The sequence below is a fragment of the Aspergillus pseudonomiae genome (genome assembly GCF_009193645.1).
Source record: "Aspergillus pseudonomiae strain CBS 119388 unplaced genomic scaffold BDV37scaffold_29, whole genome shotgun sequence".
NCBI lineage: Eukaryota > Fungi > Ascomycota > Eurotiomycetes > Eurotiales > Aspergillaceae > Aspergillus > Aspergillus pseudonomiae.
In genome coordinates this window covers 27,866-41,987 of record NW_022476021.1, presented here as the reverse complement: position 1 = coordinate 41,987, position 14,122 = coordinate 27,866, and the positions used below count along the sequence as shown (strand labels likewise).

At 48.9% G+C, this 14,122-nt stretch overlaps 5 protein-coding genes across 5 annotated transcripts; all 5 read right to left on the bottom strand.

The window, feature by feature from the left end:
- Positions 1-195: 195 nt before the first annotated feature.
- On the bottom strand, positions 196-1,898 carry BDV37DRAFT_106905 (putative mitochondrial phosphate transporter Pic2). Its single transcript, XM_032078280.1, has 6 exons — positions 1,868-1,898; positions 1,374-1,727; positions 1,284-1,289; positions 565-1,215; positions 378-501; positions 196-325 (listed from the first exon to the last, which is right to left on the bottom strand). Exons 2-6 carry the CDS (start codon positions 1,462-1,464, stop codon positions 274-276), a joined length of 924 nt encoding a protein of 307 aa, XP_031941880.1. The 5' UTR covers positions 1,465-1,727; positions 1,868-1,898; the 3' UTR covers positions 196-273.
- Positions 1,899-2,228: 330 nt separating this feature from the next.
- Positions 2,229-7,111, bottom strand: BDV37DRAFT_271241 (uncharacterized protein; the record flags this gene model as incomplete). The annotated part of the gene is made up of 6 exons (XM_032084693.1): positions 2,229-3,020; positions 3,073-3,767; positions 5,062-5,125; positions 5,180-5,891; positions 5,954-6,594; positions 6,692-7,111. The coding sequence occupies 6 exons, from the start codon at positions 7,109-7,111 to the stop codon at positions 2,229-2,231; spliced, it is 3,324 nt and encodes a 1,107-aa protein (XP_031941879.1).
- A 1,847-nt stretch (positions 7,112-8,958) lies between these two features.
- Positions 8,959-10,725, bottom strand: BDV37DRAFT_106893 (Mn(2+) transporter ATX2). The gene is made up of 3 exons (XM_032078279.1): positions 10,293-10,725; positions 9,265-10,224; positions 8,959-9,202 (listed from the first exon to the last, which is right to left on the bottom strand). Exons 1-3 carry the CDS (start codon positions 10,340-10,342, stop codon positions 9,019-9,021), a joined length of 1,194 nt encoding a protein of 397 aa, XP_031941878.1. The 5' UTR covers positions 10,343-10,725; the 3' UTR covers positions 8,959-9,018.
- Positions 10,726-11,185: 460 nt separating this feature from the next.
- Positions 11,186-11,911, bottom strand: BDV37DRAFT_246996 (YidH family protein). The gene is made up of 3 exons (XM_032081823.1): positions 11,693-11,911; positions 11,374-11,633; positions 11,186-11,316 (listed from the first exon to the last, which is right to left on the bottom strand). The coding sequence occupies exons 1-3, from the start codon at positions 11,886-11,888 to the stop codon at positions 11,275-11,277; spliced, it is 498 nt and encodes a 165-aa protein (XP_031941877.1). The 5' UTR covers positions 11,889-11,911; the 3' UTR covers positions 11,186-11,274.
- Positions 11,912-12,323: 412 nt separating this feature from the next.
- Positions 12,324-13,554, bottom strand: BDV37DRAFT_106852 (uncharacterized protein). Its single transcript, XM_032078277.1, has one exon. The coding sequence runs from the start codon at positions 13,422-13,424 to the stop codon at positions 12,450-12,452; it is 975 nt and encodes a 324-aa protein (XP_031941876.1). The 5' UTR covers positions 13,425-13,554; the 3' UTR covers positions 12,324-12,449.
- Positions 13,555-14,122: the final 568 nt, after the last annotated feature.

Sequence of the window (14,122 nt, the reverse complement as noted above, 5' to 3'; positions counted from 1 at the left end):
GCTAGTCTCGCAACAAGTGGCGCGAGTTCAAATGACACAATTCTGCCCCAATCGCTGGTGTCTGATTACTGGACTGGCGATGGTTTGGAATCGCGGCTGCCATTCTGCCGGATCGTGATCGGAGGCGGTCAGCGGCGCTTGTGTCTAGACAATTACTATGGCATATGAAACCCTACGACGAACTATCAAAGTCGTGCATCATGAACATTAATCATTCTGGACTTTCTACTAGGTTCATAGCGTTGATATCTAGATCGGTCGATATGTAAGGTTTTAATGCCCACCAGTGGTCGGAAGACCAAGGAACACCTTGAACGAGTCATAACTATATAAAAGCCGTCAATCACTGTCAGTAGAGAAGATGATGAACCACTTACATCAACCATTGGAACCCAGTCAGTGTACCCAGCATGACGATACGGACGGGAAGACCATTCCATAGGCCCGAAAATCCGATATTTCCATAAATGCGCGATACGGCCTTCATGGCTGACTCACCAGCTAAGATACCGTCAGCACCAAATCACAATGACCACCCATCAAGACTCATCAGACCCAACTCACCCTGACGATCGGCATTAAGCTTGCTAACCATAACATCAGCCGGGTGGCTGACAATCGCACAGAAAATGCCCGCAATGTAACCGCCCATGAAACTGATGCCAGTCTGCTGCAGTCCACTGCAGCTGTCCTTCGGTTTGCCCAAAGTCTTATAGATGGCATTGACCGTCTCCTCAAAGGTAGCGAACTTGGTCATAGTGTAAGGGATCTGTCGCGCCCAAAGTGGATACAGTCCCTTATACAGACCGCCGAATCCTTCTTGAGCAACAATCTTGCTCCAGCCTTCGCGCATCGTTTGCGCAAAGGGCGGCAGAGTCGTCTGCATCCGCACCTTGATCGCCTCGAAGGGGCAGAGGGCCATGTCTGCGATAAATTCGGCCGATGCACTGGCGCCTAGGTATACCACCGTGCGGTTCATGTTGGGGAACATTTGGTCGCCGTAGAGGTACTTGAAGTACTCGTAGAATCCATATTTACCTGCGCCCTGGAAGGAGTACCCGATGAATGTTGGAGACCAACCAAAGAATACTCCGCGTAGTCCTTCCTTCGCGAAGATAGAGCGCCACGCTGAGATATTCGAGGTGTAGATCTTGGGATCAACCTGACGGCGACACTTGACCAGATCAAGTGGTGTGACTGATGTATGGGTAGGTCCTACGAGATGATTACAACGTTAGATTGCGCCCGCGGAGAGCGATATGGTCTTGAATTAAAGAACGTACCACATGCTGTACATGACGACCAAAGCGAAGAAGAAGAGATATGTTAGCATTGCTTCTTTCAAGTACATGGCAACTTCAGAGGAAGCCTACCGATAATGCCTCCTAGGGCACAATTCACGAAATATTTCCCCGTATTAGGCTCGATCTTCCCCATGGGAAGTCTGCGTTCCTGCGTAGCCATGACGGGCGGTAGTGTGGTAAAGTCTTGAAAGATTACGGCAACTGGTGTAACTGAGAAGCGTGATTACTTGAATGCAGCAACAAAGCAAAGCTCAAAAGCGCTGAATTTAGTTCAATGCAGCTTAAAGAAGGATTCTAGGCTGGCAAACAGAGTCAATTGACTATGCTGAAGGAAGGAGGGGGGGGATCGTCCCAAGTTCCCCGAAGAATGTGTAGATATGAAGCAGGGTGTGCCGAGGGGCATTCGGTTAGGCTATATAGAACCTAAGTCAGGACAATGTCGTCAGCAACCGCAGCTTATCTCGGGGGTCTGGACCAGTAACTGGTTGTCCAAGGACATTGACTTTGGTAGTTCAAGGGTCCGTGAACGGCTAAGCCGGCATGCAGCCCTGAGCTGGACTCACTATCATCTCGGATGTGGAGCGCCGATGTGCAAAGGGGCTTGATATTAGGCCCGGATTTATGCACCAGGAGTACTCCGACTACGAACGAGTTCCCTGTTCGTTTATGTCATGGACAGACCGTCCAAAAGTGGAGCCAATATCAATGACGTCATTCTATCCGTCCACTACCGGAGCTTGACCATAATGCTGTCTATTATAGATCGAGGCTAGGAACAGGAGATATCATTCAAATATACAAGGAACGAGAAAGAAACCCATCCCCTTCGCCAATAGTACAGGAGTTCATAAGCATTATACACGGTAGTCGTAAACTATATTGACAGCTGCCCACACGACAGGCTTCATGTAATGTACAAGGGTTTTAGCCCGTCGATGGTAGAAAACGGTAAGGGTTTGGGGTCAATGCGGTTGCATATTGGGACATGCTTCCCTGTTGCGCCAATATAAACGCCAGCTTGATGCCCAGCACAGAGCCGACACTGCCCAGGGCGCTTCGGATTTGCTCCATCTGTGCCACTGTGCACATGCCGAACGTCTGAACATACCATAGCGGCCACAGCATCAGATATCCGTAAAGAGCGCGAATGGGAGGTCGTCCCTCAGTAGAGGTTGGGATTGATTGCCCAAATGCATCGATGTCCCCTAACGAAAATGGAATGCTGCGACAGGTGTCACTAGTCATCTCCTGAATCTCCTCCAGCGCCGCATGGCAGTGGACATCGCTGGCCTGGTTGTCGCCGACAAGCGAGGCAAGGTTCCGGCGTAGATCAAGTAGATGTCTCTGGAGGCTAATCCGAGCCGCGCGGTAATATGTCCAAATTGCTGCAATAGATGCATTCTGATAAGTCATGAGCGATCCGCCCGTAGCCGTACTGACGACGAGGGGGAGCCAGTGATCCGGTAAATGCTGACTCCAGTTAGCCATCTCCAGAGCTAAGGAATTGCCGGTCTCTATCCATGTAGTGAGTTGTGTAATATTATCTATATCTAATGACCCCTGGTGGGAAGAGCTTTCGGCAAATAGCTGACCAATCTTGGATGCCGTTTGTATTAGCCTAGGCACTGGCTCGGATCCGTCAAGTTGCCCGACAATCAGTTCTGTACTAGTACTACCATGCCGGGGCCGTGTCCGTAGGACTATGCTCTCAATAAGCTACGCAGCTCGTTAGTCTTCTCCGCACATAATCGGGCAAACTAAAACTAACAGTATGCGCATAAGCACAAATGAACAAATCTCGACCTTGTGCATGGCTTAGTTGGCTTTCACCTCGCATCGCCATCAGAAGTCCGAATCCCTTTGTATGTGAGCTGTAGAGCCCGTTTCGTTCTCCGGCGATGTCTTCAAAGATGGAGAGAATGACCATCGTCGCAAAAGTTTCGTCTTTGACTGCCTGAGACCGTGTGCCCAGTAAGCGCCGAAGCCCATGGAGCGCCGAGCCATAGTACCCTCTTGCTTTGAGAAGAAGCGGAGGCGCTTTCATATGGTTGCTTAGTGTAATGAGAGCAGCTGCTTCGGTTGCCAGCTTTAGGCAGGAGGATACCGGATCGTCTGGCCTACTGTCACGACACGTAGCATACAGGGAAGGCAAAAACCCCAGGTGGTTCAATGCCTCATCACTAACACACGTGAACTGATCAAAGAAGTGGCAGACTGCTCGTTCCTCCCACGTGGAGTCGGCGACATGGGGAAGTATTAGTGGCAGTTCTAGACTGCTATGACTGACGGAAGTGCTATGACTGACGGAGGAACTCCGACTGCTGCGCTGGCTATCCGTGGGTGTGATGCTTCTTTTCCTCATCAGCCGTTCCACTTTTTGATTCTCATTCCGGAAGATCGTATCTGGTCGATATCCTGGACATGGTCGTCCGTATACAGAGCAGTTTCGACATCCCGGTAGCGCTTCATCACACTTTAAGTTGCGCTTAGCTTCGTGGTCCGAATCAAGATGAATGAACCCTTGGATTCCATGGAGTCCAGCCGGGTAAGGAAGGTGAAAGTGAGGCTAGGATAGCAAGGTTCTTGTTACAATCCTACCTTGATCTTCCGTTTGCGGCACAAGTAGCATCCCGTGCTCGGCTTCCCCCCATATACCATATTCGCGTACTATAGCTTAAGTAAGTTCGTCCCGCTGAGTGATTCAAATATAGCAGAAGATAGTAGCAAACGACCCAGTATTTCCCGAAAGCAAGCAAAGTGAAAGGGAGAGAAGAAGAGAAGGAAATAGTAGGAACTGGTTCAAAGTCGGAAAGCCCTTTTCAAGAACCGTATACCTGCCAGGCCATTGAGCATAATGCGTACAGACGAACCTGGGATACGAGTATCTGGTCGGTCAGGTGTCTATCTTGGCAAACTCTGTGATGTTACCTCGAAAGATAACCCGAACAGTTTAAAAACCCACTATAGTGAGTGCCTCCATGCCTCTAGCGGGGATGCGGAGAAACCAATGCCACATGGGGCTTAGTCATCACTAGGTTTTTTTTTGAAGTTAGTGACTACGCAGTTAGTTGAGAAAAACGGTAGCGCACAGTACCGAAAACTACATACAAAGGAGTGTAAGTCCCGATGGCAATCGAATGTACACCCTCGAATCGAACAAAAGGTTCTCACTCATGAAAATACAGTTTGTATATGTTGTTGGGATGGGACCCCATATATTCTCTTCACTTTTATGTAGTTAGAAGCCACAGATCCCTTTAGAGCCCGAATCCATCGCCTCCTGAGGCGGATATCATCTAACCTATTATAAAGAATAAAAATAAGTCTTAACAAAACAAATCACGCTGGTACGCCGGCGGTTGCATAAGCAGACAATTTCCCCCCTGAAACTCCATCTGCGTTGTAGTTCGTGGGGACGGACAACGGTACGGTTGGAAAGCAAAAGAAACACCAACACCCATAATGCAAATCCTGGTCCGTGATGGCGGTTCAAAACTGATGACGGGATGTTTCGGGTGCGACAAGATCCTAGAGGTCCTCGGAAACAAAGTAGATACTCTGATTATTACCCCCAGTCATAATAAGGTGGGGAAAGATTACAGGATCGTGCGAACGTCGAACCATTGGAGAAGAGTGTGCTAGGAAGGGGCGTCCGGCATTAGTTGATCATCATCGCTGCCCAGGGGTATCGGTGGAGGGTCTGAATGGTATGCTCTCTGCCGGTTATCGTCTTGGGCTGGACGCATCCCAGGAGTACTTGATGAACTCCGTGGCACGAATTCATCGGTATTGTCTTCCGGAGGAGGCGAGAAAGTCCAAACCTGCAAATAAACGGTCAATCAATCGACCACGGGGTAACCTGATGAGACTCTTACCTCCATGACTGTCCGACCCGATCTACTCGCCATGATCACAGCCTTTTCCTCTTCAAAGGCCACCCTCCAAACCGCCTCTGCGGGTGAGGACAATTCCCGGAGTAACTGTCCGGTTTGTAGACTCCACACCTTAACACGGCCGTCACTACCACCGCTGACAATCCGCGAGCTGTCAAACTGAAGGCTTGTCACGCTATTGTCATGTGCCGCTAGCCTGTGGATTGGGGTCATTCTGGTCAGAGACCAAACACGGACAGACCCGTCCGAGCCGCCAGTGACGAGTGTGTCACCCCGCATCTGCAGCTGCCCCACTAAAGATGTATGGCCTTGGAGGATAGCATGGCACTGGCCACTTTGCGGGTCCCATATCCGCACACTGGTGTCCAGACTACCGGTAGCGATTCGCCTGCCATCGAAGGCGATTGCATAAATTTGACTAAAATGGCCCGAAAGAGTGCGGAGACATCGCCCCTCGGAGATACTCCAAATCCGTGCAGTGGTATCATAGCTTCCAGAAACAACTAAATCCCCATGAATCGCTAGGCACCGGACACTAGCCTGGTGTCCAACCAGGACATTTCTGCAAGTTCCTGAAGCCAGATCCCATATTCGTAGCGTGGTATCTCTAGACCCCGAGATAGCCGTATTCTTGTCAGACATTTTTAAGCAGCGCACAGTCGATGTGTGACCACGCAATAGGTAGATACCGGCTCTGTTTCACATGCAAAGTCAGTCTCTCTGCCCTTGAATGCCGATGTGAAGGACTCGGCTTACCCAGTAGCCATGTTCCAGACACGGACATCGCGGTCACAGCCACCGCTCACCAGTATGTCATCCCAGGGTACCATGGCCCATACACCCATCACATGACCTTGCAGCGTCTTCTGATTATCTCCATTGGTGTCATAGATATGAATCTTAGCGTTGTCTAGAGCAACCACAATATACTTGGGCGTGAGGTGCAGGCTCGTAACAACTCCCTGATCGGGCGTAATATGCCGTTGGGTGCATCGTCCGCCTTTATTCCAGGCGGATTCCACCATATATTTCTGTTTGAAATGGGTCCTGTATGACAAAGGCCGGACTCTCCGCTTTCGTGAAGACAAGCTTGCTGACGCAAGCCAGTCCCCCGACAGGGAGCGAGTCAGACCGGGGTGGCCATCCCGGAGCTGATGGCTGGAAGTGAGCGAACTCCTCGATCCAGTCAGGGAGTTTGTGCCGGAGACAGTATGCATGTGTTGAGTGTGGAAAGGGTCTACGAAATCCCGGTCATCCTCCGAAGACTTACGAGATGCATACGCATGCTTCTCGCAGAGGTTTTTCCATGTGATATCATCGTTCAATAGTTCCCGCCACCGCCTCGATACCTGAGATGCTCTTGCTAATGTCTTCGGATCATCGATGAACGAAAGTACCTAGGCGAAGCGACGGAGAAGAAAACGCCAAAAGTCAGCCGAGTTCGCGAGTTGCCATACGCCAGTAGCCGCACGGCTGAAAGTGCATATTACATACCCGCAAGCATAACTCTGTCGGAAAGACCAGAAACGGGTCCTTTCTCAAGCGAGGACTGACGTAACTAGAGACAAAACTGAGATGTTGGCTATCACATAGACTAAGAATACCCTCCAAGAATTTCTGCCTTTTAAAGCTGGACAGGGAACTGAAATGAATCCTGGCATTTAAAAGGAAAGCGTCATCGTCTTCATCGGCTGACAGCCATGTCGGAGGTCTCTGATGAGGGGTGGGACTAGGAGCAGGGGTCGGCGGCGATGCGGGTGCTGAAGGAAGAAGATTTGGGGGGATCGAAGTAATAGTTTTGTTCGAAGATAACGACCTCGAATGGGCACTCGAAAGCGAAGCGACCGAATCCGTGGCCGAACACGTTCGGGTATGGGCTGTCGCCGGCTGTTCAGGGACACTCCGTGGACTCATCCCGTTGGCGAACCGAGTCGAAAAAGAACGTCCCGAGGGGGTAGGAAGTGGCGCGCTGTAGGGCGGTTATATCATCCACCAGACACTACCCAACCTTCACTATCGATCTCGCCTCACACAAATGCCTCGGGATTCTGTGTCGTGCATAGATCGAGAAAGGAAGAACGAGTGTAGTAATGAGATATAGTGAATGTACGAGATCGAGGAAGGGGGGTATAAAGAAAGAAAGGCAAAAATATAGGAAAGAAATACGATGTTGCGCTGATTAGGTGAAGGAGCAGGAAAATAACGATATAATAAGCGGACGATCTCCGACGGTCGGATTGGGAAAGTGACTGGCGATAGCCCGGAAATAGGGGGGGGAAAGAGGAATAGGACAAGGGAAGAGAAGACGTCAGAAAGAGGGAAGGGCGAACAGGTTAACTGGGGGATGAGAAATGGTTGTGGAAAGAACTACATAGGACCTTGAACGTCTCTCCAGGCCATCCAGATGCCAGTACTAGTCGGGGGTCCTCACCAGGCTGGAAGCAAGCGGAGAAAGAACAAGACTGACGAGTACCTAATTTAATCTCGAATAATCATGCAATGTCGTGACTCGTTGATGGGGTTCGTCAGGTGCGGTCATTGGAAAGCAGACCCGCCAAGCAGTCGACGCTTCTGATTAGTGCCTTGTTGATCCACTTTCCGTACATGTACTTGATGAATGTACGGGGGAAGGAAAAAAGACCTCGTGGGGATGATGATAGGTATGTGTCAACGGGAGGAGTATCTTCGACTGGCATTCAAACAGTCAGACGGATCCCCGTGTCTGTGTCTGGGTTTGTATGTTTTTTCTCTTCTTCCTTTTTTTGTTTTTCTTTCCACTGGAATTCTCTCTTTTCGTTCAAACACTTATTCTCAGCTATCGCTCCACCCGTACCAATTGGGAGCATGTAACCCTATGTCAAATTGTGAAGAATCTGTGGAGAAGCACCTTCTGGGTAGTTTGAGGATACTACCTAAGCAATAGGTACTAACCAATCCTGTATGGTAGGGATCGACTGAGGACGGTGTCGTTTGGACAAGGCGAAAAGAGGAAAGAGGCAATGGATGATGAGGGAAAGAAGCAATCAAAAGGAAGACAAGAACAGCCAGTAAATTTGCATTCAACAAGCCCTCTTTGTCTGAGTACAAATATGCCCAGTGGCCAGAGTTCTCTCGTGCCCACTCAAGCCCACTCCGCTTGGCAACCGACATACAAAGGAACAATAACTTAACCTTTTCGGATCGAATACTTGTATCCTAGATTCTACCTGTCCCAAGTCCTTGGGTAAGAGAACGTCATGCAGCATCCGACCATGGAACTGTGCAGATCCCGGGTATGTCAGACTTGACAAATTGTTGCATCACCAGTCAAGTACCGGTCTAAGCGGAGTCAGGGCAATTGGGATTGTCTAGCACGCTTGATTCCCTCCCGGCTTTATATAACTGCTTATCTCCAGGTCTACGTCAATCTGATCCCGGTCAGAGCATGGAATGATGACCGAGATGGTCATAAGCAAATCAATAATACAATAGGCAGAAACTTCTAAAAAGGGACCCGGTCGCGTGGTCTAGGCCGGGCACGGTTATACGGCACCATGCGGCGCAGAATTTTGAAGCAGCAAGAGCAATACAGTCTTCCAATACATATAACAACAAGAGAATACATGAATCGCAGCATATATGAGAGCCATGAAGCAGTAGTTAGACAGACATGCTCCGTCACCAGAAGACTTCCAAGTCTATGTTCCCAATCTGAACGCTAAGTTTCCATGCAAATGCAAACAAACATTTTACCGTGGGTATGAAGCTGAGTACGTGATCGCTATAATCTGTGGAAAGGTCCAGTCTAGCAGTAAGGATAGTAGATGACCGTGAAAAAGATGTTAGTGGGCATGGCCGAGTTGCAAAAACAGCGGCAAAATCATGCCGACAACAGAAGCAATCAAATCCCTCATGGATTTGTTGGACTTGGACGGAAGGTCTCTTGAGTCGCCATATCCGTTCCCTTGTGTCTCACGTGTGACAGCACTTGGATTGTTCTCCTGCATTGTGTGCATGGCGACGTACCTGCAAAACGACCATTAGTCATCGTAGATTCTTAGGTAAGATTTGGGTCATGGAAGGCTCACAAGAATGTACCGGCCGAAAACAACAGAAGGACACCAGTTCTCCACTGAGTAGCAGTCAAGTCATTGCTGGACCCTGAGCCCATGACTTGTACAAATAAGAAAGTCGCCAACGCGCCCAAGGGCGCCGCCAGGCTAAAGACCAATAAATGCGCTCTCGCAGCGCGGCTGGAGAGACCCTGCTTCAACAAGACTGACGTAAGACCAAAAGATGCTGGGGCCTTATGGACCATGATAGCGAGGAATATAATGAAGCTTAGGCCAGTATCGGAGCTCGACGCTCCCAGAGCGATTCCGTCGGCGGCCGCATGAATAACAAGTCCGGTGGTTGTTGCGAAGCTGTGGCTGCTCCTGGGGCTATTTCCAGCATCCAGCAGCCCCCCTTCTCGTGAGGGGGATGAATTGCGGCGCAATCCAGAACCTAGGTTATCGAGAGAAATATGATATGGCGTCCGTTGCTGTTTGGCCGGCGCTGCAAATTCCGGGAGCTTGTCGATGAGATACATGAGGATAAAACCGCTAATGAGCGCGATCCCAATCCAGGCATGCGGCGAGCTCCCTTCATCATCGTGTGTATTCTTCTTGTCTTCGTCTGACGTCTCCTCTCCTTTCTGCTCACGGCGTGTGACATATGGCGTGGAGTCGGAACTAGGCAATAGTGTAGATTTATCCGCGAAAGAGGATACAGGGACATCAACCGAGTTAATTTCTTCAGGGGTATGAATCATAGCAGTAGCGACGGTCGGAATATTCTGGTGTTGCCAAGTCACGGCCCCCGTCGCGCGACTGTTGAGTGCTTTCCGGTCATTAGGTAATTTTGCGCTGTATAGAGTTTCTACCCCCTCCGGGATAATGACAATCAAGGATGTCCCGACCAAGACTCCCATACCAAGGGATGATATCAGTCGCAACTGGGAGGAAGAAAGCGTGAATGCAAGTGGTAACGAGCCCACAACGAAGGATCTATACAAGATGGGCCAGTTAGTTCGCGAGCACTCAAACAGTGGGGTAATCAAAGGAAATAAACTCACGTAACTGCCATCACAATGCTCAATGCGAGCAAAGTGAAAAGTCCCTCCATGGTCGGCCTCTTTTATTCCAGAGCTGTGTCTCGGATTCTTTAAAGGACTTCAATCATGATGCCAATTGCGGAATAACTGAGACTGTTCTGTTTCCCGCACACACGTTTCTAACGCCCTTGCTCGGCCAATGTGTGGTATGGCGGTACGGGCAACACAATATGACGAATAAGTTGGAGAATAAGAAGAATCGGCGCAACAAACAATCCTTCGGCGATAGCGTCAAGGTTGGATTGAAGACGTGGCGTGTGGTTGGAGAGATTGCGATCCGCCGCAGTTGGAAAAGGAACCGCGGGAAGACCCACAGCACCAGGGGACTGACCGGAATCAAGTGAAATAAATAGATTGAATGTAAAACAACAGTGGATAATATACCGAACATTGAGAGCTAGCACCTCCTGAGCTTGTTTCTATAAAAGTTTCTACAGGGCTCATGGGTGTCTGCCGAAATGTTCTTAATTCGGACGCACGTTCCTCGACCGCAATTAATTTCTTTTCCCTTCCTAACCTTAAGGCCTTCAGGCAAAGTTTCGCCTGCCGCATTCATTGTTTTGGGATGCTTGCGGAGGGAAAAAAATATTTGACAGTCTGTAGTAGGTTAGTGCCTGTTCTTGGTTGCAAAAGCACTCAATCCCCTCGACAATGTCGATCATCTTTTACTTCTATCTCTTGTAAATTTAATGCTTCTTAGAAAAATGAAACAGGAGCCGGATTAAGATATCTGAGCTTGACACCACATGCTACTGTTGGTGTATCAGCTAACAAACAATTCATTCAAGCATGGCATCGAAAGCTCGTTGGAGATAAATTGGGCTTGAAGCTACTGTGCTGTGGCTGTAACTTTCTAGAGGTTATATATATAGACTCTGTATGTTTTAGACGAAACTAATATCCGGAGAGCGTGCAAGCCAACACATGCACTTCCTCGCTGGGGCTATCCAAACACAACCACTAGCACTAGGGCTACAGTAGATACCTTCAGAGGCTTTTCAGTATATACCACAAAAGGGCAAAGTCGATATAAAACACTTACCACAAAGAACAATAACGCAACCCTGATACTCTCTGGGTTCCATACATAGCACTTTCTCCGCTGAAGTAACCTTTGCTGCTTGAAATACCGTACAGCACCCATCAGTTGGATATAGATAGCAAATGCAAGCGATAGGCAAGCCAGTACTTTCCCAGCCACGACAGAATCATGATGAAGGATGAACAGCTGAGCTGCGACGATCGCAAACGAAGCAAGCGCATTTGCCGTGCGAACATACGCTAGAAACGTTCTCTCAAGGGCTGTACTTTTTGGTAAGTAAGTGGAAATCAAGCTGTTGCATCTTTTCTAAACGGCATACCAAGGAAGTCTCTCGGGTCTCCATCTTCAGCGGCTACTTCCGGGCGGATATTGGTCAACCACCACTTGCGCAAGCGATTTCTTTCCTGCATTGTATGTATTCCGTCGCTATAGTCTAGCACCCTTGAATTGTCTCGTGAGACGTCATTGACAACGCTCCTGCGTGGTGATGTATTATCCAACTCAATTCTATCCATTTAACGACGAAAGGAGAATCCTTGTGAATTATAGTTTATCGAGATCAAACCCACAGGTAACAGCCATGTCGTCCCTGAGACCTGCAGATGTAGAGATTGTGGAGGTTGATGTTTATTTAAACTGCCGGGGAGAAACCATAGAGAGCTTGGAGGCTCGCCTACGCGCAAGCCGTTCCCCACATACTATCCGCCCAATAGTAGGGAAAGATAATAATCGCATTGTACGTGTATGAAGGAAAATATTAAGATAGCCTTAAGTCAATTGTCTGGATAATTCTTTGTTGGTGTAAACGTATAATACCAGAGTAAGGGTGGGTATAACATGGCTACTCAGCTATTCCTTGCATGTCATATGTAGCCAGTGTCCATTCCAATGCAAGTTGCACTCGACGTACATCTGTATAAACTGGTATTTCTACTTCACCTGCATGAAGCAAATGACTCTGCACTTTGTTCGACAACCTCTTCAAACGATTCCACTAGTATGTGCCGAATGACGTCATATTCGCATTGGGCTTCGAGACTTCTTGTGCTACATTATCCTAGCTGGGTCTCTTATGGCTATGCTTCAGGTACATCATGCCCGTACTTCTTAGTCTGTACCGCCACGAAGTCCTTCAGCCTTTCTTCTTTTTCGCGGACTTGTCCTGGTGTCAGGGTCCCGTAAGCTCCGTTGACCTGCGAGACCACCTTGTCCTTCCAACTTGTCTCTTCATTTCCTAGCACATTTACTTTGCCTAAGTCATCCCACACTACCTGCATAGTGCCACCTAGTTTGTCCAGAAAAGCCTGGATCCCACCTTCACCACCCCCTTGCTGATAGCTTTCGAACACACCATTGCCCGCCCACCTTGGCCCTAAACTAGCCATCAGGATTGTATCGAGATCTTTTGCGCTTACCACGTCTTCCTGTACCAAATAGCATGCCTCTCGTAGTAGCGCAAATGCCAGACGGTTCCCCACAAACCCTGATATCTCTTTTTGGAGTACCACAGGTCGATGCTTCGAACCAGGAACGGAGAAATACTCGCGCGCAAACTCCACCCGCTCTGGCAACGTATCAGGCGAGGGTACAATCTCTAGTAGTGGCATGATATGTGGTGGATTGAAAGGATGCACAACAAGCAAGCGAGTTTTGTCGCTCATCTTTTGTTGCTGGGCGGATGCGGCAATGCCAGACGTGCTGGTCCAGAAGTGCGCAGACAGTGGAGCTAATGATTCAACCTGAGCCCAAAGGGTCTGCTTAAATTCGAGGTTTTCGGGCCCTTGTTCTTGAACGATCGTGGCGGACGCACAGGCAGTTTCTAGTGAGGTGTGGATATGTAAACGACCGGAGGCAATCAATGAAGCCACGGTTGATGATGGACCTTGATCCAGGAAATTTGGCAAAGTGTTGAGAAGGTACTGGTCGAAATCCGGTCTTGTGTCGAATACGTCGACTGTCACATTCTCACGAGACAAATGCAACGCGGCCATGGACATACCGATGGTCCCCAGTCCGATCAAGGCGACCCTCTGCGGGTCAGTGACTGACATTGTTCCGGGAGTATGATAGAGCTCTTGATCTGTACTGATTCAGTTCGATTCAATGCGCAGACTATACACATCAAATGTAAAGTGAACCCTGGTGTGGTTAGAACCGAGCGTAACGAGTACAGAGTATAGTCGAATCCCTAGTCTCCCCGCTATTGACGGCGGCCCGTAGCCGCCTTGTATGGGGCACCACTACCCATTCAGCCGAGGTCAACTGCACATAACCAACTTAAGTGCTAGTACATGGTTGACCATTGGGTCATATGTACAGAGTACTAGCCCAGTCAGTGATAGGTCAATCGATGTATTTGACTTGCTTTCCTAACAAAAACCATTGTAAAAGTACTGATCACTGGCATATCCTCAATGAGCACACAAAGTTAAGACGACCTATAATTATTCACGTTCATCCTAGCCAGTTCCTTTCGGACAAGTATATATTCAACAATATTTTTGTGTCAGCATGATCGTGTTAACATTGACTCTCGAATCTCGCTGCGAGCAAGTGTGAGAGGCGAACTCTGAGAATGGGGAATTGTGTTGAAGTCATACCTCCAGAAAGTCTCCCAAGGAGCTAAACCCGAAACGGTTATACCTGAGGTTCGCGCAACGCGATTCAACACGCGCCGTCATCAGAAAGAGACTGACTTCATTCAGCTACCACCCTCAAACTAAGGATTTATCACTTCCTCTTTTCCTAG